Genomic DNA, 27,546 nt, shown 5'->3' with positions numbered 1-27,546 from the left:
ACAAACAAACCAACCCAGAAAAATCTCCATTAGAAATTAAGCAACACAATTCTAAATAATCCATGGGTCAAAGAAGTCTTACACAAAAAATTGAATACAAATGAAAACAGAACATATTAAAATATGTGGAAGGCAGCTAACACAGTGCCGAGAGAAATTTGTGACAAATGTCTTTACATAGATGGAACTAAATGTTAAGTAATTAGAAAAGAGAGCATGTCTTGAATCAATAATCTAAGTTCCCACCTCAAGAAATTAGAAGAGCAAAATAAACCTAAAGAAAGCAGGACAGAAATAATAAAGATAATAAAATTAAAAACAGAAAAGCAAAGGAAAAATCAATGAAACAAAAATCTAGTTCTTAAAAAATTCAATAAATTTTTAAATGCAATAAATAGCAAATCTGACAAAGAAAGAGAAGATACAAACCACCAATATCAGAAATGAAACAGGACATTAATATCGATCCTATAGCCATTAAAAGAATAGTAAGGAACTACTACAAGCAAATTTACACTCAAAAATTTGACAACTTAGAAGAAATGGATCAATTCCTCAAAACCACAAACTACCAAAACCAAGATGAAACAGATAATCTGAAAAGTCCCATAACTAATAAAGAAATGGAATTCATCAATTAAAAGCTTCTAAAAACAGACCTCTCCGGGCCCAGATGGCTTCATTGGAGAATTCTACTGAACATTTAAAGAATTAACATCAATCTTACACAGTCTTTTCCAAAAAATAGAAAGGAAATAAATACTTCCAAACTCATTTTGTGAGGCCAGTATTATCCTGACCAAAATCAGACAAAGGCAGTATAAAATAAGAATACTACAGACCAAAATGTCTCATGAATAGACAGACAAATTGAATCCAGCAATGTATTTTAAAAAATTATATATCATGACCAAGTGGGATTTATTTCCAATATGCAAGGCTGGTTTAACAGAAAATCAATCAGTATAATCCGGCATATCAATAAACTAAACAACAAAAAACTTAATTGAACAGAAAAAGCACTTGACAAAATCCAACACTCATTCATGATAAAAACTCCCCAAAAACTAGTAGCAGAAGTGCACTCCGTCAACCTGATAAAGAGCATCTATAAAAAGCCTACAGCTGGTATCGTACTTAATGGTGAAAAACTGAATGTTTTCTCCTTAAGATTAGGAACAAAGCAAGGATGTCCACTTTCCTCACTCTTATTCATTCAGCATAGTACTGGAAGTTCTTGACAATAAAATAAAACAAGAAAAAGAAATAAACAGCAATTGATTGGAAAGGAAGAAACAAAACTGTCCCTATTTATAGATGACATAGTTGCATACACAGAAAACCCCAAGGAATCTATGTAAATACTCTGAGAACAAGTGAGTTCAGCAAGGTCAAAGGATACAAGATCAACACTATTTTTATATACTAACAAAAAACATGTAGACATTGAAATTAAAATCATAATACCAATTATAATCACGACAAGAAAATGAAATGCTTAGGTACAAATCTAACAAAACATATACAGAATCTATATGCTGAAAGCAGTAAAACATTGATGAAAAAGTCAAAGACCTAAATAAATGAAGAGACATACCGTGTTCATGGACTGGAAGACTAAAAAAACTGGTGAATAAAGAATTACCATATCTATAAACATTTTCCAGTTACCTGACTCCTGTTTGATTTGGATGGTAGGTTTAATACCAGGTGGCAAAGGAGACTGCTGAGGCTGTTGCTGATGAGATACTGGAGAAGGCTGGGCCACTTGTTGCTGTGTCTGCTGTTGCACTTGATATAACTGCTGCTTAGGAGACTGTTGATGTTGTTTAGGGAACTGTGCAAGAATCTGAGTTGGGGCACTCACTAAGCTTTTGGGGGAAGGAAGTCTGGTTGATGCCATTTTGATTGCTGATGTAGATACACCTGTAGAAAAGGAGTAAGGGAAAAGAGAATTTGATAGGAAAGCAAAATTAAAGTTACTTCTGGTTATTATAGTAGATAATAGTTTAAAGAATAGGGAAATCAACAAAAAGTACAATTTATTGAGCACCTAGTAAGTGTCATATAAAATGTGTGGCATCTTATATATTTGATATCTAGTCCTCAAACTCTTCAAGGGAGGTAACCATTGTTCTCAGATTTTAAAAATGAACTGATTTTCCCTTGGTGAAGAGTGAGAATGAAAGAAACAAATTATCAGACAGGATGTTCCCAGACCTGTCTCTTAATAGATTTTCTATTAGAAAATGTAGGTTCTCAATGTGAATAATATAAGAACAAAGCAATTTTATTAATTTTTGAATCTTATTTATATGTTATATATTTTTCAATTATTATTTTTCAGGTTCTAATCAGCCAGTTTAAACATAGTATCCATGAAATAACTCACATTCATCTTTTGAACAAGATAATTCCCTTTTCTCTGAGAATGGTGAAGAGGAAAAAAAAATTTCAATAAAAACAGAAAAAGTCATTTCCTAAGAACTCTGAATCATTAAATAATCACATGAAAAGTTGTAAATGGGCATACTCAACATATCCACAGCAAAAAGATTCTGATTATATGAGGTTCTTTTCAGTGGGATTCTAATATTAGCAAGCACACATAGGTAAGGAGTACTAGTAACTTTCACTAAAGATGTATGAGTTTCAGATATTCTTCCCTCTCGCAGGTTTTTCATCTGTAATTTTTCTGAATTCATCAACTATCTCAAAGGACTATTATCCATCAATAAGTTAATATTCCTAACTGAGAGGACCTGGAATATAACTCATCATATTAACTTTTTAAGCACTGCTGAAACAATAAAAAGAAACTAATAGCCTAATTCTCAAGTACTTAGGATGTTTTTTCACACCTTTCTCTACCACATCCCCACCATGACAAATACACTGTATTACAGAAAAGGTTTTAAATAATATCACGTTCTTAAGTAAAATGTCTCTAAAGAATGATAAAGATGGAGGATAAAACTTGAGAAGTTGCTATGACTCTCTAGACCTCAGCATCCTCATTTGTTGAATTTTTCCTTGCCCTGTGTCTCTAAGAGCTGTTGTGCAGATCAAGATCAATCACAGACTGAGGGACACTTTGAGACAAGAAGGCTGGGCGCAGTGGCTCACGCCTGTAATCCCAACACTTTGGGAGGCTGAAGCAGGCGTATCACCTGAAGTCAGGAGTTTAAGACCAGCCTGGCCAACATAGTGAAACCCCATCTCTACTAAAAATACAAAAATTAGCTGGGCACTGTGGCACGCACCTGTAATCCCAGCTACTCGGGAAGGTGAGGCAGGAGAATCACTTGAACCTGGGAGGCAGAAGTTGCAGTGAACCGAGATGGCATTACTGCACTCCAGCCTGGGTGACAGAAGAAAAGGAAAGGAAGGAAAGGAAGGAAGGAAGAAAGGAAGGAAGGAAGGAAGGAAGGAAGGAAGGAAGGAAAGGGAAGGGAAGGGAAAGGAAAGGAAGGCAGGCAGGCAGGCAGGCAGGCAAGGTAATCAGAATCACCTGGAAGGCTTACTTCCATTATTTACATAGTTCCCCACTCCTTCCTGAATACTAGTAACATGTATGTTCTGTATTGCTTGGTTGTGCTGAACTAGACTATCTCTGGAGCCTCTTTCAGTACCAACATTTTATGACTCAATGAGTATAAAGTTATCCAAGTGAAAGATATTTTTCTACTACCTAAAGCATTAAACTTTATATGGCACTCATAATGTATGGTCTTATATTAAATGAAGATAATCATGTACATGGGTAACTCCCTAACTAAACTATTGTCATGGGATCTCTGGGGTGTCACTTTGCCAGCCAGAAACGTCTGTGGCCGGTGGCACCTTCTACCTGAGTATTGCTTGCCCACTGGGCTAATTCTGTCCACTTGTCCCTGCAGGCGGTGCTTGGCTCGTGCTACCGGCCCGGATCCCACACCTGTCAACAGTGAGCCAGGCGCAGATGCCAGCTGCTGCAGTGGGGCGGGCAGCTCCAGGTACTGGCAGAGATGCCAGCTCCATGCGAGGCTGCGGCTGGACCGGACCAGATGTACCGCACACAGCTTCTGCTGCGGGCATCCGCATCTGAACGAGAACACAGTGGCGCCTGAAAGCTTGGAGACACCAGAATCACAGAGTCCCAAAGAGGGTGTCAGAGCCCAGGCTTGGGGAGCCCATAGGTCTGGGCTCCCCCAAGGACTGCAGCTCTTCTCTCCTGTCACTGGTAACATGGGGAGCAGGGGAACATGTTTCAGCCCTGTTTGTGTTACAGCTCTTTCAGTCCCGGCATTTGGCAGGTCCCAGTTCTTGTCTGGCATCCAGGAAGAATGAAGTACTCGGACAACTGGATGGTAAGCAAGGCGGAGAGGAGCTTCGCTGAGCAACAGAACAGCTCTCAGGAGATCCAAAGCGAGTAGCTCCTTTCTACAAGAAGGTCTCCTGAACGAGTGTTCAGCTTTCAGCGGAGAGAAGACCCACAGTGGGTAGCTCCTTTCCACAGGCAGGTCTTCCCCACGTCTGTTGGAGTCTGGCTGTCTCAGGGGTTTTCATGGGTTCAGAAGGGAGAAAGTGCATGCTAATTGGTCCATGGGCGGCCAACGGACCGGAAAAAGCCCTGTAACTTCTCACTCCAGTCTCGACTCCACCTGGAACTGACAGCCCAGACCCCATGCTTCAGGCCATCCCTGGTTTGAGGGTGGGACCTCACCGGGACCCGCCCCTTTCCACTCACGAGCCTGTCTGCCTCCTGCTGCCATCAATCACAGAGCCCAGGCTGTTCAGGGAAGGGGCGCCTGCAGGCCCGCATCAACCCACCCTCGACCCCCTTTGGCCTCCTTCCCGTGCTCATTGGCACCCAAAGTCTGGGGGTTCAAGCGGCAGGGGGCTGGCACGTCAGTGCCACCCCAAGTGGTGTGCCACCCCAAGTGGTGTGCACCCAGCTGGGTGGCAACAGCACCCAGGCTAGGCCTCAACTTTGCTCTGAAACCGGAGCAGACAGCAGGAGCGGGGAGAGGCCAGGCAGCAGCAGGAGCAGGCACTTCGGAGACTGCAAGGGAAGGGGAGGCTTCCCTGGCCCCTGAGAGCACAGGGATGCCCAGGTCTGCGTGGGGAGGTGACCCACAGCAGGTAGCTCCTTTCCACAGGCAGGTTTTCCCCAGTCTCTTGGAGTCTGGCTAAGTCCAGGGTTTTCATGGGCTCAGCAAGGAGGAAGTGCATGCTGACTGGTTCATGCGCGGCCACGGGCGGGCCAGAAAAAGCCCTGTTAACTTCTCACTCCACCTGAGTGTGTGCTAGGTAGCTCACACTCATGGAAACCCACTTTATCCCACTTGGGTTCTAAGTCTGAGGATTTCACCTGGAGTCCACTGCACCCACTGGAGCTGCACCCAGGAGGGCGGGGCTCCTGCCCTGCCAACTCAGAAGAGAGTAGGGTTCCTATCTGTTCCTGGCTCCCTGCGGGCTCTGTGGAATGGGCAGCCCTGGCGACACCTCCCCCACTGCAGCATCTCTGCAGCAGCTACCAGATGGGCCACCGCTGCCATCACTGTGATTTCCATATACTTTTGTACAGGAAAAGTATCTGATGTGAAAGCATTCAGGATGCTTGTATTTATTTTTGTAATCAGAGAATTGTATTTATTTATTTATTTATGAGATGGAGTCTCACTCTGTGGCCAGGCTGGAGTGCCAGTGGCGTGACCTCAACTCACTGCAACCTCTGCCTCCCGGTTCAAGCGATTCTCCTGCCTCAGACTCCTGATCAGCTGGGATTACAGGCACGCACCACCATGCATGGCTAATTTTTGTATTTTTAGTAGAGTAGAGGTTTCACCATGTTGGCCAGGCTGCTCTCAAACTCCTGACCTCAAGTGATCCGCTGGCCTTGGCCTCCCAAAGTGCTGGGATTATAGGCGTGAGCCACTGCACCCAGCCAGAAGTGTATTTAAATCCATGTCTTCAACACATTAAAACATAATAGCTGGCTGGGCGCGGTGGCTCACGCCTGTAATCCCAGCACTTTGGGAGGCCGAGGCGGGCGGATCACGAGGTCAGGAGATCGAGACCATCCTGGCTAACACGGTGAAACCCCGTCTCTACTAAAAATACAAAAAATTAGCCTGGCGAGGTGGCGGGCGCCTGTAGTCCCAGCTACTCAGGAGGCTGAGGCAGGAGAATGGCGTGAACCCCAGGGGGCGGAGCCTGCAGTGAGCTGAGATCGCGCCACTGCACTCCAGCCTGGGCGATAGCGAGCCTCCGTCTCAAAAAAAAAAAAAAAAAACAAAAAAAACAAAACATAATAGCTGTATGACCTAATTAAAGTACTTAATCTTTCTGAATATTTATTTATTCAATAAAAACTTGAGTACATACTTCATGCTAGATCCTGGGGAAACTATTTTGTATCCATGGAACAGTCCCTACCTTCAGAAAGGTCAGAGAAGGCAATCAAATGATCACACAAGTCTATCATTACAAACTAATAAATGTTTCGTTTTAACAACTACAAGGTCTTCTTCCTCTTCCATCCCCCTTAGCTACCCAAACAATTCCATACTAAAGCCATCTGGTGGTATAAAGCAGGATGGACAGCTAGGCAGCTAAGCAGAAGAGTAGTCTAGCATGAGGTGTCAGAGTTCACTCTGGAGACTGGCTTACCATGGGAGCCAGAGTAGGAGGAGGAGAGCATCCACACTGAGAAGAGTTCATGGGATAACCCAGCATGTAAAGTTAGAACCTAAGTGGGATAAAGTGGGCTTCCATGAGTGTGAGCTACCTAGCACAGGATCTCAAAGCTTCAGCAGGGTATCCATAGGAAAGGGTGGCTAAGGTGAGTACAGAGTCCAAACTGGGTGAGGGCTTCTGCCTAGGAGGGCCACCTGGCATGTCTGTCAGAGCTGACCAGGTTGAGATAGGCATCCATGCAAAGGGGTAGCTGAGGGAAGGTGTCAGAACTCAGGCGGGGCTGGACACGGTGGCTCATGCCTATAATCTCAGCACTTTGGGAGGCTAGGCAGGAGGACCACTTGAGGTCAGGAGTTCAAGAGCACCCTGGTCAACACAGCAAGACCCTGTCTCTACAAAAAAACAAACAAAAAAAACCAGGCATGGCAGCATGCACCTGTAGTCCCAGCTACTCACGAGGCTGAGGTGGGAGGATCCCTTGAGCATAGGAGTTAGAGACTGCAGTGAGCCATGATCATGCCACTATACTCCAGCTTAGGTGCCAGAGTAACACCCCCATCTCTTAAAAAAAAAAAGAAAAAAGAAGAAGAAGAACTCAGCTGGGCTGAGGTAAGAGTATGCAGATGTCAGAGCCTGAGAGGAATGAGGACAGCATCTGCATAGGGGAGGAGGTAACAACAGCAATGACATGAGATTGGTTACATATCAGGAAACTGATATATAAGTATATTTGAGATAACAGAAGTTAGGTTTTTCACTATCAAAGAGAGAGAGGAAACAAGTTAACATGCGATGTTTGATTGAAATTGGATGTATCACTATGAACTCAGCTTTTAATATATGAAAATACAGATGTACATGTGTTTACACACACACACACACACACACACACACCCCCCCAGGAATGAGCATATCCAGCACCCAGATCTTAGCTTCTAATTATTACTTTCTACTATAAGAAACCAAGACTTCTTGAAAAAATGACTGATTCCAAGGCTGGAATAGGAAAAGCATAAGATAAACCTGGTAAACCAAAAAGACATGTTTTCCCCTCTTTTGTAATTTCTTTAAAAGAAAATCACCAGTTTGAAGCAAAAAGATTAACAAGGCAGTGTGAAGTTTATAAATACATATAGAATTAAAGTGTATGACAACCATAGCACAAGGAAGGGAGAAAGGAAATAGAAGTACTCTTTTAAGATTCTAACACAATACATGAAATAGTATATTATTTCAAGGTAGACTGTTATAAATTGAAAATGCATACTGTAAGCTCTAAAGCTGGATTCTCAACCAATAGTAATTTTTCTGCCTCTCCTCATCCCACAGGATATCTGACAATCACTGCAGACATTTTTTATTTTCATAACAGGGGTGGGGGGGCATATGCTACTGGCACCTAGTGGGTAGTCAGGTTTATAATGCACAGGTCAACCTCAAGAACAAAAAAATTATCTGGTCAAGAATGTCAACAATGTGGAGGCTGAGAACCCTACTCTAGAGCAACTATTTTTTTTTTTAAGTGTAGCTACCGAGTAGAGGAAATAAAATGGAATCCTTAAAAAAAAAAATCAATAAATCTAAAAGAAGACTGGAAAAGAGATGAAAAGGAACAAGGAACATATGAGACAAATAAAAACAATTGTCAAGATGACAGACTTAAACTCAATCCTACTGATAATTAATATTAAATGTAAATGGACTACACCTTCCAATTAAAGGTCAGAGATTATCAGACTGGAAAAAAAGACCTAACTATACAATGTTCATAAGAGATATATTTTAAATACAAAGGCACAGATGGGTTAAGAATACAATAATGAAAAAAAGATACATCAAGTAGGCCGGGCACGGTGGCTTGTGCCTTTAATCCCAGCACTTTGGGAGGCCGAGGTGGATGGATCACCAGAGGTCAGGAGTTCGAGACCAGCCTGGCCAACATGGTGAAACACTGACTCTACTAAAAATACAAAAATTAGTCAGGCATGGTGGTGCACGCCCATAATCCCAGCTACTCAGGAGGCTGAGGCAGGAGAATCGCTGGAACCTAGGAGGCGGAGGTTGCAGTGAGCCAAAATCACGCCACTGTACTCCAGCCTGGGCGACAGAGCAAGACTCCATCTCAAAAAAAAAAAAAAAAAAAAAAAGATACATCAAGCAAACAGTAATCCTAAGAAAGTTGGAGTGGCTATATTAACATCAGAAAAGGCGGACGTGGAAACACTGGTGATAACATCAAGGGTTACCAGAGATAAAAAGGAATGGTTCATAATGAAAAGGGGGTTAATCCATCAGGAAGACACAATAATCCTAAGCATGTGTGTATAAAAACTGACAGAATTAAAGGGAGAAATGTACAAAGCCACAAATATAGCTAGAGATTTTTACACTTCCCTTTCAGTAACTGACATAACAAGTAGACCAAAAAAAAAAAAGTGAAAACAAGAATCTGATCAAGTCCATCGATCAAGTAACATGGACATGCACAGAACCAAATGAAAAGTCAATTGTTCTAAAACCATTGATTAAATAATCGAATGCAGCATACACTCTTGGTTGCCTGTCTAATTTCCTTTCTCCTCTGCCCTCCTCTTTTCTAATAGAACCTGTTTTCTTTCCCAAAGAATCCACAAGGCATTGGCATGTACTTTCAGAGGGCTGGCCCCTAAGACAGCCATACAGGCAATTCCTAATTGATCTAAGCCAGTCATGGTGGCCCCATTACTTTTGGAAAGAACTAGTTTAGGTAGGACATATGACACAGTTGTGGCCAGCATAATATAAGGAGAATCTCATGGAAGACTTCTAGTAAAGATTTTTTCTTTCCTAAGACAGACCCACAGAAGGGGATTATCTCTTTTTTCCCTGACATTGTCACAACTAGATGTAGAACCTGAAATGTACTCAACTTGCCCAGCATGAGAATTACCCAAGAAAAAAGCCAATATACCAAGAAAAGCAAAGAGAAAGGTGAAAAGAAATTCCTTGATGGCTCAAATGAGCTAATGCCTAACCTGAGGCTCCCTTCTGGACTTCTGGTTTTGTGAGATAATAAATTTTATTGTGAAAAACCAATCACTCGATCAATGCAGATTTATGTAAAGATATTCATTCAATCACATCGTATTTTGCAAGTAAGTTTGGATATTAACAATCCATATAAGAATCTCCAGATCCAGCTAAAAAATAAAAAACAAACAAACAAAAAGCATAAATAATCCATGGGCTCTGTAACAATAACTTTATTAAACTTTGTTTTTGTTTTTGAGACAGTCTTCTTTTAATGCCGAGGCTAGAGTGCAGTGGCACAATCATAGCTCAATGCAGCCTCCAAATCCTGGGCTCAAGCAATCCTCCTGACTCAGGCTTCCCGAGTAGCTAGGATTACAGGTGCACACCACCACGCCTGGCTAATTTTTGTATTTTTTGTAGAGATGAGGTCATGCTACGTTGCCCAGGCTGATGCTGAATTCCTAGCTTCAAACAACCCTCCCTCTTTGGCCTCCCAAAGTGTTGGGATTACAGGCATGAGCCAATGCACCCAGCCTAAATTTATGAAACATTTAAATTCACACAAAAAAATGGGCTACTGTGAATATCACTGAAACAAAGACATTAATCCATGTTTGGAAGAACTGTGGTTCAGGCTACATTGGTAATTTTGAATAAATATGAAATACTCAGAGTTTTTAACATGAGCCCTAGAGAAATATGAAGTTCAAAGAACATTTTTAAAAAAGTCATGTAAGTGAAGGGGAAAGATAATGCATAAATGTTAAAAACATTACCTGTGTTTTGTGTTATACTCATAGATATTAAAGAAAAAAATCAGGTGTAAAATGATATAAAGTTTGAGTATCACTTATCCAAAATGCTTGGGATCATAAGTGTTTCATATTTTGAATCTTTTCCAGATTTGGGAATATCTCCATAGGTATAACAAGGTATCTCGGGGATGTGACCCAAGTCGAAACATGAAATTCATTTGTTTCACATAAACCTTATACACAGCCTGAAGATAAACTTTATAAAATATTTTAAATAATTTTGTGCAAAGTTTGTATACACTGAACCATCAGAAAGCAAAGGTGTCACTATCTTGGGAACCCATGTGGACGATCTGGGGTTGTTAGGTATCACCACCATTCCTGACTCTGAACTTGTATGCTACTGATAAGCAATTATTTTCTTACACTTTTACACATAAGTATCTAACAGTAAAAAATATTACATACTACTGATACAGTTAAAAAATATGTTCAGGGTAACCTAGCAGCACAGTAGTATCACCAGAATACTTGTATCAGCTGTTAAACAAGAGCAAGAACAAATGAAGACAGGCTTTCAGTCTATACCTATGATGTTGTGTTTTGATTAAAAGGCTACTGTATCCTGTTTTTGTTTCTGTGTTTGTTTTTAGGTAATAAGAAGCATCAGAAGCAGATGAAAGACCAGGAGACTCTGTCGCCCAGGCTGCAGTGCAGTGGCACCATCTCAGCTCACTGCAAGCTCTGCCTCCCGGGTTCACACCATTCTCCTGCCTCAGCCTCCTGAGTAGCTGGGACTACACGTGCCCACCACCAGGCCTAGCTAATTTTTTGTATTTTGTTTAGTAGAGACAGGGTTTCACCATGTTAGCCAGGATGGTCTCGATCTCCTGGTCTAGTCATCCGCCCGCCTCAGCCTCCCAAAGTGCTGGGATTACAGGCGTGAGCCACTGCACCCAACCTCATGTGTCTTATTAACAACAGTTTTTGCTTTACAATTTTCTGATTGTATAAACTGACATGATTTCTTATTCTGTTACAAATGAACACTGCTCTAGTCCTTCAGTAAGATCATCATACATTTTCACCATGTCATGTATAGGACTTTTTTCTGCAGTGTTAATGTCATCTTCATCATCACCATTGTGACCACCTTGATTCAGAACCATTTTGGCTATTTCACTATCAGTCAACTGGAGTAACTGGAGCCTCATTATGGACGTTAAAAACTTCTTAAATATCCACTTCACCCACCTTCCAGACAGACTCTGAAGGTATATTTTTTTGCAAATGTGAGGAGGAGAGGTCAGAAATCATTTTTTTCTCATTTGACATACAAGATCCTTCAAAGTCACTACTTTGATCATCATCACTGAACATAGTCCCAGGCCAGAGGTTGTGCCAGACATGCACAACTGTGCCCTTAGATACTATGTTCCAAGCATTAGCAACAGCATATATGGCATCCTTCATGTTAAACTCTTTTTGAAAATCGTCCACTCATGCCTCTGTTCATTGCTGTTAGTATGCTGTTCAAGAAAGCATTTTTTTATTATATTTTAAGTTCTGGGATAGATGTGCAGAACATGCAGGTTTGTCACATAAGTATACACGTGCCATGGTGCTTTGCTGCACCCAACAACCTGTCATCTACATTAGTTATTTCTCCTAATGCTATCCCTCCCCTTGACCCCCACCTGCCAACAGGCCCCAGTGTGTGATGTTCCCCTCCCTGTGTCCATGTGTTCTCATTGTTCAACTCCCACTTATGAGTGAGAATATGTGGTGTTTGGTTTTCTGTTCCTGTGTTAGTTTGCCAAGAATGATGGTTTCCAGCTTCATCCGTGTCCCCGCAAAGGACATGAAATCATCCTCTTTTATGGCTGCATAGTATTGCATGGTGTATATGAGCCACACTTTCTTTACCCAGTCTACCACTGATGGGCATTTGGGTTGGTTCCAAGTCTTTGCTATTGTGAACAGGGCTGCAATAAACATACATGTGCATGTGCCTTTATAGTAGCATGATGTATAATCCTTTGGGTATATGCCCAGTAATGGGATTGCTGGGTCAAATGGTATTTCTGGTTGTAGATCCTTGAAGAATCGCCACACTGTCTTCCACAATCATTGAACTAATTTACACTCCCACCAACAGTGTAAAAGTGTTCCAATTTCTCCACATGGACTTCCTCTCTTCCTATTTGAATACCCTTTTATTGAATACCCTTTATTTCTTTCTCTTGCCTGATTGCCCTGGCCAGAACTTCCAATACTATGTTGAATAGGAGTGGTGAGAGAGGGCATTCTTGTCTTTTACCAGTTTTCAAAGGGAATGCTTCCAGCTTTTGACCATTCAGTATGATATTGGCTGTGGGTTTGTGATAAATAGCTCTTATTATTTTGAGATATGTTCCATCAATACCTAGTTTATTGAGAGTTTTAAGCATGAAGGGGTGTTGAATTTTGTCAAAGGCCTTTTCTGTATCTATTGAGATAAGCATGTGGTTTTTGTCATTGGCTCTGTTTATGTGATGGATTATGTTTATTGATTTGCATACATTGAACCAGCCTTGCATCCCAGGGATGAAGCCAGTTTGATCATGGTGGATAAGCTTTTTGATGTGCTGCTGGATTCAGTTTCCCAGGATTTTATTGAGGATTTTTTCATTGATGTTCATCAGGGATATTGGCCTGAAATTTTCTTCTTCTTGTGTCTCTGCTGGGTTTTGGTATCAGAATGATGCTGGCCTCATAAAATGAGTTAGGAAGGAGTCCCTCTTTTTCTATTGTTTGGAATAGTTTCAGAAGGAATGGTACCAGCTCCTCTTTGTACCTCTGGTAGAATTCAGCTGTGAATCCATCTGGTCCTGGGCTTTTTTTTCGTTGGTACGCTATTAATTACTGCCTCAATTTCACAACTTGTTATTGATCTATTCAGGGATTTGACTTCTTCCTGGTTTAGTCCTAGGAGGGTGTATGTGTCCAGGAATTTATACATTTCTTCTAGGTTTTTTTTTTTTTGAGACGGAGTTTCACTCTTGTTACCCAGGCTGGGTGTGCAATGGCACAATCTCCACAACCTCCACCTCCAAGGTTCAAGCAATTCTCCTGCCTCAGCCTCCCGAGTAGCAGGGATTACAGGCATGTGCCACCATGCCCGGCTAATTTTTTGTATTTTTAGTAGAGATGGGGTTTCTCCATGTTGGTGAGGCTGGTCTCGAACTCCCGACCTCAGGGGATCTGCCTCCCTTGGCCTCCCAAAGTGCTGGGATTACAGGCATGAACCACTGCGCCTGGCCTTCTTCTAGATTTTCTAGTTTATTTGCATAGAGGTGTTTATAGTATTCTCTGATAGTAGTTCGTATTTCTGTGGGATCAGTGGTAATATTCTCTTTATCATTTTTTATTGTGTCTATTTCATTCTTCTCTCTTTTCTTCTTTATTAGACTGGCTAGCAGTCTTTCTATCTTGTTAATCTTTTCAAAAAACCAGCTCCTGGATTCACTGATTTTTTGAAGGGTTTTTCATGTCTCTATCTCCTTCAGTTCTGCTCTGATCTTAGTTATTTCTTGTCTTCTGCTAGCTTTTGAATGTTTGCTCTTGCTTCTCTAGTTCTTTTCATTGTGATGTTAGGGTGTCAATTTTAGATCTTTCCTGCTTTCTCCTGTGGATATTTAGTGCTATAAATTTCCCTCTAAACACTGCTTTAGCCTGTGTCCCAGAGATTCTGGTACATTGTGTCTTTGTTCTCATTGGTTTCAAAGAACTTATTTATTTCTGCCTTAATTTCGTTATTTACCCAGTAGTCATTCAGGAGCAGGTTGTTCAGTTTCCATGTAGTTGTGCAGGTTTGAGTGAGTTTCTTAATCCTGAGTTATAATTTGATTGCCCTGTGGTCTGAGAGACTGTTATGATTTCCGTTCTTTTGCATTTGCTGAGAAGTGTTTTACTTCCAATTATGTGGTCAGTTTTAGAATAAGTGTGATGTGGTGCTGAGAAGAATGTATATATTCTGTTGATTTGGGGTGGAGAGTTCTGTAGATGTCTATTAGGTCCACTTGGTCCAAGGCTGAGTTCAAGTCCTGAATATCCTTGTTAATTTTCTGTCTCGTTGATCTTTCTAATATTGACAGTGGGGTGTTAAAGTCTCCCACTATTATTGTGTGGGAGTCTAAATCTCTTTGTAGGTCTCTAAGAACTTTCTTTATTAATCTGGGTGCTCCTGTATTGGGTGCATATAGATTTAGGATAGTTAGTTCTTCTTGTTGCATTGATCTCTTTACCATTATGTAATGCCCTTCTTTGTCTTTTTTGATCTTTGTTGGTTTAAAGTCTGTTTTATCAGATACTAGGATTGCAATCCTTGCTTTTTTTTGCTTTCCATTTGCTTGGTAAATATTCCTCCATCCCTTTATTTTGAGCCTATGTGTGTCTTTCACACGAGATGGGTCTCCTGAATACAGCACACCGATGGGTCTTGACTCTTTATCCAATTTACTAGTCTGTGTTTTTTAATTGGGGCATTTAGCCTGTTTACATTTAAGGTTAATATTGTTATGTGTGAATCTGATCCTGTCATTATGATGCCAGCTGGTTATTTTGTCCATTAGTTGATATAGTTTCTTCATAGTGTCAATGGTCTTTACAATTTGGTATGTTTTTGCAGTGGCTAGTACTGGTTTTTCCTTTCCATGTTTAGTGCTTCCTTCAGGAGTTCTTGTAAGGCAGGCCTGGTGGTGACAAAAATCTCTCAGCATTTGCTTGTCTGTGAAGGATTTTATTTCTCCTTCACTTATGAAGCTTAGTTTAGCTGGATATGAAATTCTGGGTTGAAAATTTCTTTAAGAATGTTCAATTTTGGCCCCCACTCTCTTCTGGCTTGTAGGGTTTCTGCAGAGATCCACTGTTAGTCTGATGGGCTTCCCTTTGTGGGTAACCCTACCTTTCTCTCTGGCTGCCCTTAACATTTTTTCCTTCATTTTAACCTTGGTGAATCTGACGATTCTGTGTCTTGGGGTTGCTCTTCTCGAGGAGTATCTTTGTGGTGTTCTCTGTATTTCCTGAATTTGAATGTTGGCCTGTCTTGCTAGGTTGGGGAAGTTCTCCTGGATAATATTCTGAAGAGTGTTTCCCAACTTGGTTCCATTATCCCTGTCACGTTCAGGTACACCAATCAAACATAGGTTTGGTCTTTTCACATAGTCCCATATTTCTTGGAGGCTTTGTTCATTCCTTTTCATTCTTTTTTTCCCTAATCTTGTCTTCACGCTTCATTTCATTACATTGATCTTCAATCTCTGATATCCCTTCTCCCGCTTAGTTGATTCGGCTATTGATACTTGTGTATGCTTCACAAAGTTCTTGTGCTGTGTTTTTCGGCTCCATCAAGTCATTTATGTTTTTCTCTAAACTAATTATTCTAATTAACAATTCCCCTAACCTCTTTTCAAGGTTCTTAGCTTCCTTACATTGGGTTAGAACATGTTCCTTTAGCTCAGGGAGGTTTGTTAATACTTCTGTCAATTCGTCAAACTCATTCTCCGTCCAGTTTTGTTCCCTTGCTGGCAAGGAGTTGTGATCCTTTGGAGGAGAAGAGGCATTCTGGTTTTGGAATTTTCAGCCTTTCTGTGCTGGTTTTTCCTCATCTTCATGGATTTATCTACCTTTGGTCTTTGATGTTGGTGACTTTTAGATGGGGTTTCTGTGTGGACATTCTTTTTGTTGATGTTGATGCTATTCCTTTCTGTTTGTTAGTTTTCCTTCTAACACTCAGGCTCCTCTGCTGCAGGTCTGCTGAAGTTTGCTGGAGGTCCACTCCAGACCCTGTTTGCCTGGGTATCACCAGTGGAGGCTGCAGAACAGCAAAGATTGCTGCCTGTTCCTTCCCCTGGAGGCTTTGTCCCAGAGGGGCACCTGCCAGATGCCAGCCAGAGCTCTCCTGTATGAGGTGTCTATCAACCTCTGCTGGGAGGTGTCTCCCAGTCAGGAGGCATGGAGGTCAGGAACCCACTTGAGGAGGCAGTGAGGTCAGGAACCCACTTGAGGAGGCAGTCTGTTCCTTAGCAGAGCTCAAATGTTGTGCTGGGAGATCTGCTGCTCTCTTCAGAGCTGGCAGGCAGGAACGTTTAACTCTGCTGAAGCTGCACCCACAGCCGCCCCTTCCCCCAGGTGCTCTGTCCCAGGGAGATGGGAGTTTTACCTATAAGCCCCTGACTGGGGCTGCTGCCTTTCTTTCAGAGATGCCCTGTCCAGAGATGAGGAATCTAGAGAGGCAGTCTGGCTACAGCGGCTTTGATGAGCTACAGTGGGCTCCGCCCAGTTCGAACTTCCTGGTGGCTTTCTTTACACTCTGAGGGGAAAAACCACCTACTCAAGCCTAAGTAATGGTGGATACCCCTCCCCCCACCAAGCTCAAGCATCCCAGCTTCAGACTGCTGTGCTGGCAGCGAGAATTTCAAGCCAGTGGATCTTAGTTTGCTGGGGTCCATGGGGTTGGGATCTGCTGAGCTAGACCACCTGCTTCCTGGCTTCAGTTCCCTTTCCAGGGGAGTGAATGGTTCTGTCTCGCTGGTGTTCCAGGTGCCACTGGGGTATGAAAAACAAAAACTCCTGGCCGGGCGTGGTGGCTCATGCCTGTAATACCAGCACTTTGGAAGGCCAAGGTGGGCGGATCACGAGGTCAGGAGATCAAGACCATCCTGGCTAACATGATGAAACCCCATCTCTACTAAAAATACAAAAAATTAGCCGGGCGTGGTGGCGGGTGCCTGTAGTCCCAGCTACTCGAGAGGCTGAGGCAGGAGAATGGCGTGAACCCGGGAGGCAGAGCTTGCAGTGAGCCGAGATCACGCCATGGCACTCCAGCCTGGGCAACAAAGCAAGACTCTGTCTCAAAAACAAAACAAATCAAAACAAAACAAAAAAACCTCCTGCAGCTAGCTCGGTGTCTGCCCAAACGGCCACCCAGTTTTGTGCTTGAAACCCAGGGCCCTGGTGGCGTAGGCACCCGAAGGAATCTCCTGGTCTGTGGGTTGCAAAGACCATGGGAAAAGCATACTATCTGAGCCTGAATGCACCGTCCCTCACAGCAGGGTCCCTCATGGCTTCCCTTGGCTAGGGGAGGGAGTTTCCCAACCCCTTGTGCTTCCTGGGTGAGGCAACACCCCACCCTGCTTTGGCTCACCCTCCATGGGCTACACTCACTGTCTAACCAGTCCCAGTGAGATGAGCCAGGTACCTCAGTTGGAAATGCAGAAATCACCTGCCTTCTGTGTTGATCTCGCTGGGAGCTGCAGACCAGAGCTGTTCCTACTCGGCTACCTTGCCAGCCACTCCCCCAAGAAAGCATTTTTATATTAACTCTTCATTGGTCTAAGGATACCTTGGCCACATGGCTGAATTAATAAAGTCACACTGGGGGAAAGTACATGGCATAAACACTATTTCTGAGGAGAATTTCAACTGGAAGATGAGAACAGTCATCAAGAAATAAAATCTTGCCATTGTTGCATGGTCCAGCTGCCCTGCAGTGAGCACAAGCTGCTGGTACAAGATGTTTGGGAACCAATCAGAAAAGATATCCCTAGTAATACATGCTTTTTTGTTACCATCCTTAATTCCTGTATTGGCTGTCTCATCTGCTATAGCCAGTGTCTTTCTGGGGCATTAACACCAAAACCGTGATGTTTCATCAGCATTACTGACTTGTTCTGGCATAAGATAGTCACCAGCGGTGACTTTGGCAAACTTGTCAATGAACTTCTTGCTGCTTCATCATCAACAAATGCTTTATCACCACAAATTTTTAAAACTGTAATGCCATGTCTCCTCTTAAATTTCTGCAAATGGCCTATTGAATATTCATAGCTTCCTTCAATTTTTAGTTCATGATAGATCTTTGCTTGTTTCATGACCAGTATTACCATTAAGTGACATGAGTTCACTCCAATGCTGATGGATCCACTTTTTCAATACGTGATTGAGATCTTCATTTTTAGCTTTATGCAGTGTATTTCTAATTTTCATTAACTTCTGTTCATGATTTCAGCACAGAATTTCAATAGCTTATCCTTTTGTTTCTTCAGGTCACATATAGTAGTCATTCCAACACCATACTCTTCTGCAACACACTGCACACTTAACACCACTGTCCAGTTTCTCCAACAGCTTGTCTTTCTGTGCTATAGATAAACATAAATGCTTCCTTGTGTCCTTGTCACCATTACCCCACAGAGGTACCTGTAGGCCTTTTGGACATTTTCAACATCTTTACACCACAGAACAGAAAATAAGCAAAAAAACACAGTAAGTGATGCACACAGGTCTTGGCCCCATGTGGGGCATTGTGGGGAACCTGTTATTGGCGCATCCAGCCTGCATACATGCCATTTTATTACCGTCTGTGGGAGTGCTTGTGTGAGGGGAATCTGGGTGTGCAAGGAAAAGATATATCACTGCTACAGAAGGCAGAAGGAGTCTTTTTTCCCTTGGGAACGCTGAATAAACTGTGTGGTGTGCACCTGTGTTTTAATTACAATTTACCACATGAAATCAGGTGTGGAATTGTCCACTTGTGGCATCAGTTGGCACACAGAAAGCTTCAGATTTTAGAGCATTTCAGATTTCAGATTTTCGGATTAGGGATGATCAAACAGTACTGGTTAAGCAGTATGCTACTCAATTTTTCTTTAATCGCCAAAATTATTCCCTCTGCCCCATTTTTTTTTAAACAAGAAGAATAAGGACTTAATAGTGGCCAGGTACTAATGAAATATTCCGAAAGGGTATATAGTTCGTGGGGACAAAATATGGTATTTAGTAAACTCTACAAAAAAATTCCAATTCTTGTATTTGGTAATCCTGCTCCTGAGTGCTGGTTCTAAGAAAATGGAAGGCTCAATTAAATTCACAAAGATGTTCACTATAGTTAAATCTAGAATATCAAACCCTGGAAACACACTAGATACCCAACAATAAGGGAATAATTTAATAAATTATTATACATTATATATTATAATAAATTATGCAACAATAATAAAAATATTAAACAGCTCTGAAAATAATTAGGATATTTATAGAAAAATAGAATAATGTTAATGAAGCAACGATATATGAAGAAAGCACGCTACCAAATAGAATATGAACTTTTTATTCCAAATATGTAAAAAATATTATTCACAGCCAGGTGTGGTGGCTCACGCCTGTAAGCCTAGCACTTTGGGAGGCTGAAGCAGGTGAATCTTGAGGTCAGGAGTTCAAGGCCAGCCTGACCAAGATGGTGAAACCCCTTCTCTACTAAAAATACAAAAATTTGCTGGGCATGGTGGCACGCGCCTGTAATCCCAGCTATTCAGGAGGCTGAGGCAGGAGAATCGCTTGAACCTGGGAGGCAGAGATTGCAGTGAGCCAAGATCGCCCCACTGCACTCCAGCGTGCGTGACAGAGCGAGACTCAGTCTCAAAAAAAAAAAAAAGAAAAAAATTATTCACATGGGTAAAAAGGTAATAATATACAAAATAGAAAGTGCTATTGTGGTACAGTGGTGGGATTACTGGTAGTGCTTTGTTCTCTATTGTTCTCCTAAACTGTCTGACCTACTAATATTGTTAGGTTTTAAATAACTTTTAAATGCTTTTAGATACTAAATGGGAACCATGTTGAACTGATAAGGTTGGGGGATTTCACAGGCAAGTATTTTGTGAAATGGGAATGGAAAACAGAAACTGCATTCAGGGCCAGCCTAAAGAAAGTAAATAAAGTGCAGACAGCAGGAGTATTCGTGGAAACAATGTAATTGGAAGTAACTTGTTAGGTTGAAGACGGGTCAAGGAGGGAAAATAAAAGGTCAGCAGAAGACTGTCACAACATTGGGTAAATAATTCATGAAATCCATAAAATAACATAAAAAGAACAAGATGAGAGCAAATTTTTCTCACCAAAGAAAAAAAACAGTAGCAACAATTAATCTAAGAAACAGGCAGAATAAAAAGTGGAATCAATCTAAGAAATAATAGCCCATTTGAGAATGGATTTGAGAGATAATAAAAGCTAATTACAGCTTCTAGTCTGTTAAGTACAAAATCTGGAGGAAAAAGGAAGATGAATCAACTATGAAGAAGCAGTCATCTAAGATAAACTATTTCCTTCTATACACGCAAACCACATTTCAGCTATTACCTCTTTCTGTATTGCCAGCACCAGACTTATAACCACCAAATTAAAAATTACTCCTTCCAAACATTAAAGTGAACAACAGTTTGTATAACATATTACATTTATCTAAGAAAAAAGTAAAATATAATAATTCATATTTGCTTATATGCTAAAAAATGAAAGGAGAAATAAAAATTAAAAAGATTACCCATCAGGGAGGACAGAACAGACTGTTGGAGTCACAGATAAACAGACTTCTCAGAACATACCTGATTTTGTGGATTTGATTTTGGAACTACATAAATATGTTATATAATTATAAATAAAATTTAGCAAAAATTTTCAAAATGACAATCCAAAAAAACAAAAACAAAAAACAAAAACAAAAAAACCCAGAAACAAATTAACCTATAATGCTTGACTACAGAGAAAAGAATTTCAAGTGACTTTTAAATACAGTAATTTGATTGTATATCCTTAGAATACCCTTAAAAACTAAATAACTACAATAAAAATTTATGTTCAATAATCGTATTGGTTCTGTTATTCTGAAACTATTATGTATTATACAATACATTAAAGGTACAATTTTATTAATCATTAGGAATCAGGATTTTCTGATTCCTAAAGATTCTTTCTGAATCATCAGGGGAGAAAAAGATACAAACATACAAATAGAAAAAGTTAAAACCCATAATTATAAATTGGAATTGGTAATATCAGTATGAAGTGATGATATATTTCCTCTTAAACAGAAAAGAACTGTAGCTCTGTCCACCAATAAAATGCAGGAACAATGACCAATTCAGTAGTAATGACCACCCCCACAATGCCCAGACTGTGGTATCTAAACACCATTTTTCACTAAGAAACCAGGACTCCCTGAAGAAATGTCTAATTTCAAGTCTAGCGGAGAAAATGTACAAGATGAACCTGGAACATCTCAACATACCACAAAACAAAGACACTATTAAAGACTAATGTAGTTGTGTCAAAAGAATTTAGAAACCAACTAAGAGGCTCCCACTGGCAAGGATGGAACAATGTGAGCACCAGAAGGAAGATCTGCAATGCATTGATAGACATGAAAAATCTTAATAATATGGGGAGCGAAAATCTTATTGGCCAATGAACCAATTCATCTGAAAACATACAAATAAAGAGAAATAATCAGGCATGTATCCTGCTTTTCCCATATGAATTGTACCTCAGGGTAAGCAATAATAATAAAGGAAAGTACTTCTTTAAGAATTCTAGCTAATAAATGAAAATAAAGATAAAATGCATTTTGCAACAACCAATAAAATAATAGATCTAGGCAAAGATTATCAATAGCTATTAAAACCATTTGGTAACACTTGTATCCTCTAGTCAATATTAACATCACTAAAGAGAAAAAACAGACATTACGTGTCTCTTAAAACGATGCAACAAGAAGCATACACCACCACTTATAAAATGTTCATTCTTCCTATTTCCAAAAACAATCAGACTTGAATCTAATCAAGCGCCTAGATTTGGCTACCAGTTTTATGGAAATGCATTGAACAGGAGACCTTGTTAAACTACAATACACAGATGAAATCAGTAAAATCCAGACTATGGGAAACTCTCGGAAAAATTAGTTATTTCTTCAACAAGTAAGTTGCAAGGACAAAAGAGAGAGAAGACTGCTAAGTTAAAAGAGACATAACTACATCAATTAATGCAGTGTGGACCATCACTACACTTACAAACATGGAGTCATTTACCAAGTTACTGCTAAGACCCTTTCCCCTCTACCACCAGCTATCCCTACAGGCACAACTAGAGATACATCAGCCCTAAAACAATATGTCTCTAGTCCATAGTAGAAGGAGACACGGAATGCCCTCTTGCCTGATGTACCCACACAGGAGCTGCTACAGAAGCCCTGCAGGCACAATCACAAACGCAGTCTATGTGTTACCATTTCCATCAATATTTACCTTGTTTAAAAAAAATAAAATTCCTTGATTTCTTAGTAGTAGTAACACCTAAATTAAATATCTCAAACAGAAACAAAATAATCACATCATTTCCTTGAGTATCTATATTCAGAGTTTACTTTCACATCCTTCATTCTCTATTAACTTCCAGTGACTTTAAGAGAAACCTCTGAGATGTCACATCCAGCTCCCCTATAATTACTTCAGGCTCAAAGAGATGTAGAATGCTAAGAAGCAAAGGAGAAAATGAAGAAAGTCCTAAGTTCCTAAGGGATTCAGTGGCTACCTGGAGAAAATTAAGAATGAAAATTAGAAGCTTGGAATATTCATTTTGCTTCAAGATATTTTATTAGTAACCAAGAGAAATATCTCTCATCTCAAATAGTACCATCTATCTTGGAAAAACAGTAATCTTTCTAATACAGTAAAACCAGCAAACTGTTTGATGAGTATTGGCAGAGAAAAACAACTATCAACAGATGATAATTAATATTAGTGTTGACACACAGATCAGTCGGGTGAGGAGTCAGGTGGCCTTTCCTTCTCTCAACCTTCAAATTATAAAATGGTGAATTCGGAACATGTTTGTAACCAACATTTTAAACAAATTTTCTGTATAAAAATTATTTTTATATTTAGGCCAGGCGTGGTGGCGCACACCTGTAATCCCAGCACTTTGGTAGGCTGAAGCAGGAGGATGTCTTGAGGCCAGGAGTTGGAGACCAGCCTGGGCAACATGGCAAAACACCACCTCTATTAGAAATACAAAAATTAGCCAGGTGTGGTGGCACACACCTGAGGTCCCAGCTACTGGGGTGGCTGAGGCAGGAGAACTGCTTGAACCCGGGAGGCGGAGGTTGTGGTGAGCCAAGATCACGCCACTGCACTCTAGCCTGGGCGACAGAGGGAGACTCTATCTCAAAAAACATATATTTCTGTATTTAACAGGACTATATTCTCATTCACTGCTGTATAAATAGAAATGTTGGAATTTTTTTAAATTACTTAAGGTAACATAAAAGGAAATTTGAAGACTGCTACTTCTTGTCATTGATTGAGACATTAAATGGGTATCAGAACTAGAAAATAATGACAGATGCTCCCATATCCTACTATAACAGCTGCAGAGTGAAGAAATACTGACTGCATCCATATCTATGTAATCTCTTCCTTGCTAACAGTTACATAAAATAACACAATATATCATTAAAGCAATCAAGACACTGTTTTCCTACTTGAGTGCTTGCATTCACTCCTAGTTCATAAACTAGAATATTTCCAAGCCCCAATCTGTCTTGAGTTATATATTATTCACATAAAACTTAATGAAAACTAATACCAAGTACCCTTCTATATTGCTTCCAAGCTCCCTTTGACAGACTATAAATATGGGTATGAATTCTATATAATATATGCTTCCATCTAATCACTCTCTTAAGACCTACGAACACTAAAAAAAGGACATTTCTGATGATACGCTATTTGTCTTGTCTTTCATATGGGAGGAACACAAAGGTATTAAGAAACTAAGCTAAAATGGAACTGAGATTTCCACACTTCTTTTCCTTTGCTTTTTTTTTTTGAGACAGGGTCTCGGTCTGTCACCAGGGCTGGATCTCAGCTCACTACAATCTCCACCTCCCGGGTTCAAACAATTCTCCTGCCTCAGCCTCCCGAGTAGCTGGGATCACAGGTGTGCACTACCATGCCCGGCTAATTTTTGTATTTTTTTAGTAGAGACAGGGTTTCACCATGTTACAGGCCAGGCTGGTCTTGAACTCCTGACCTCAAGTGATCCAAACGATTCTCCTGCCTCAGCCTCCCGAGTAGCTGGGATTACAGGTGTGCACTACCATGCACGGCTAATTTTTGTATTTTTTTAGTAGAGACAGGGTTTCACCATGTTGCAGGCCAGGCTGGTTTGAACTCCTGACCTCAAGTGATCCACCTGCCTCCGCTTCCCAAAGTGCTGGGATTATAGGCGTGAGCCACTGTGCCCAGCCTACTCTGCTATTAAGCAGCAATTGCCCTTGAGTTCAGGTCTCAGTTGCTCTTCAGTTAGTATTTCCATCATCTATCCATACAGAAAAAATTAGGAGACTAGCGGAGCACAGTGGCTCGTGCCTATCATACCAGCACTTCGGGAGGCTGAGACGGGTGGATTGTCTGAACTCAGGAGTTCCAGACCAGCCTGGGCAACATGGCAAGACCCCGTCTCTACCAAAAATACAAAAAAAATACCAGTTTTGGTGGTGTGTGCCTGTGGTCCCAGCTACTCAGGAGGCTGAGGTGGGAGGATCACTTAAGCCCGGGAGGTGGAGGTTGCAGTGAGCCAAGATTGCTCCACTGCACTCCAGCCTGGGTGACACAGCGAGACCCTGTCTCAACGAGAAAAAAAGAAAAGAAAAATGTAGGAGACTGAAGAAAAAGCAAATGGCATATCCTTGAAACCATCTTCTTCCTCCTACCTCTTATCATTTACTTTGAAGAGGATGTATACTTGATGTTTCCTCTGAAGAACCTATGGTAATATAATTTCAAATTTCTCATTTAAAAATTTCCTTATATTAAAGATATTTGTACAGCCCTTTGAAATTTATAGTGATGAGATTTAACCTACATTTTGTAAATGTTAGCAGCCCAGGTAATTAGGTACTGTGCAAAACAACTTGGGGCAAGCATACTAATATAAGAAAATGGAATCACCTACCATCTTGACATTCTCAAACTGGGGTACATGGGGTGGTGATCTTGGGTCTAACAGTAGGGACCTTCATATCCAAAGCAGAGAAACACACCCACCAAGTTTTCTTCAAAATTCCATATAGCAACTGTGACAGAATTAAATTGTGAAACAGCACTCACCTTGTGCTACTGTTGACATGACCACAGATGGTGTAGAGGACACCACAGCTGTTACTGCAACTGTATTAGGAATAGGTGATGGTGTAGAACTGCTGCTGCCACTGCTGCTATTACTGACCAGAGAGGACTGTGAAGCAGTTATAACAACTGGCGGCTTCTGGGTTGTAGAAGCAATGACTGATGTTGGTACAAGCTTAGTGACTGCTGCATAGTTATGGGATTTGGAGAGAATGTTGGGCACGAAGGTTGAGCTTGGTGATGTGGTGACTATAATAACCTAAGGAATAAAAAATAAGTCATTTTTATGTACCTACTAAACTACTAATGTATCTAGACTCACAGTTAGTTATATACAATTTAAAAACAGCTTATGAAAAACGAAGAAGCAATTCAACAGAGAATATACAACTAAAAATATATTAAAATTTTCCTTTACTAGTAATCATCAAAATGCATTTAAAAGCAACAATTTTACAAATCAAATATTTTAAAAGATAACATCAATGCTGTATAAGATACAGGAAAGTAGACATTTCAGCATACTACTTAGGGAGTATAAATTGGCACACTCTTTCTAGAAAGTAATTTAAACATTCATTCGTTTATAAATATTTATTGAGCACCTACTATGTGCCAGGCATGGTTCTAGACGCTGGAGAATAGAAGAATGAACAAAAGAAACAAAGTTGATACCTTCAAGTAGCTTACATTTTAGTAGTGGGAGAGAAATAAACAGAAATGTAAGTATATGTCACGCGGAGACAAATGGAAGAGACAAAAAAATATGGTAGGAGAATAAAGAATGATGGGAGCACTGTATGATTTTTTAAGTAATGTATTCAATAAAGACCTCTCAGTAAGGTGACATATGAGCAGAAACCAGAAGGAAGTAGGGATATGAACCATGGTGCTACCCAGAAGACCATCCATCAGCACAGGGAGCAGTAAATACAAAGGCCCTAAAGCAGAAGCAAGCTTGGTATGTTCAAGAAACTTCAAAGATCTAGTGAACGGGATAGAAATGTATGGGGTACAAAGTAGTAGTAGACAACTGCAGAGAAGTAATGAAGGACTAAACCATGTAAGAGCATGTTGACAGTATATACCCTTTATATGATGTGATGAAAAAGGTACTTTCTCTCTGAGGTCTTCTGTCCAAAAACCCATAATCGTAGTCTAATCATGAGAAGAACATCAGACAAATTCTAACAGTTGGGGTATCTACAAGATACTTGACCAGTACTCCTCAAAACTGTCAAGGTCATCAAAAAAAAGAAAGTCTGAGAAACTTTCACAGTAAAGAGGAATCAGGAGGAGCCTAAGGAGAAATAACAACTAAATATAATATGGTATCCTGGAACAGAAAAAGACAATAGGTAAAAACCAAGGAAATATGAATAAACCATGGACTTAATTAACATTAATGCATTAATACTGTTTATTAGCTATAACAATGTATCACACCAATGTAAAATGTTCAGAATAAAGGAGACTTCTCAGGAAGTTGGTAAAAAACAAAACAAAGAGAATGAGAAAACTGGGTGCAGAGTATATGAGAACTCTCTGTACTATCTTCTCAATTTTTCTGTAAATCTAAAACTGTTTTAAAAAATAAAGTCCATTTTTTAAAAAATCATTACTCTACCTGTTAGGTAAAAAGTACAATAGGGCAGTGAAGGTAGAAACAGGGAGACAAATTAAGAAGCTCCTGTAACAAACCAGGCAGGGATGATGGTGACCAAAGTATTTGTGGCGGAAGAGGTAAAAAGTGAACAGATTCTGAATACACTGCAAAGGTAAAGCCAACAGGATTTGTTTGTATGTTGATATGAACAATGGAGAAAAAGAGAGGCAGGAAAGAGATGTCAACGTTTTGCCAGTATAACTAGAAAACTGTAAATGATTTAGCAACAAATCATTCCAGACAGAGAGAATAGTATGAAGGAAAGGACCTCATGTCAGAAGTAGCTTGATAAATTTAAAAACAGAAAAGAAAGCAGTGTAGCAAAAAGCACATAGGGCAAAGAGGAGTTGGAAAAGTAAGCAGAGGCTACATCAAATGCAGAATTTAGATTTTTATATTAAGTATAATAGAAAGCCACAGGAAGATT

The 27,546-nt window shown here is 40.5% G+C and overlaps 1 protein-coding gene across 32 annotated transcripts in view; it reads right to left on the bottom strand.

Moving 5' to 3' along the window:
• Positions 1-27,546, bottom strand: part of EMSY (EMSY transcriptional repressor, BRCA2 interacting) — a 107,630-nt gene that overhangs the window by 53,497 nt on the left and 26,587 nt on the right. For all 32 annotated transcript variants that reach the window (XM_063671239.1, XM_063671229.1, XM_063671232.1 and 29 more), the window contains 2 exons: positions 25,436-25,712; positions 1,672-1,926 (listed from right to left, as the gene is read on the bottom strand). In XM_063671239.1, coding sequence (XP_063527309.1) covers positions 1,672-1,926; positions 25,436-25,712 — 532 coding nt within the window. The remainder of the gene's footprint in view (positions 1-1,671; positions 1,927-25,435; positions 25,713-27,546) is intronic.

The sequence above is a fragment of the Pongo pygmaeus genome, chromosome 9 (assembly GCF_028885625.2).
Source record: "Pongo pygmaeus isolate AG05252 chromosome 9, NHGRI_mPonPyg2-v2.0_pri, whole genome shotgun sequence".
Classification (NCBI taxonomy): domain Eukaryota; kingdom Metazoa; phylum Chordata; class Mammalia; order Primates; family Hominidae; genus Pongo; species Pongo pygmaeus.
This window is presented reverse-complemented; position numbering and strand designations above follow the sequence as displayed.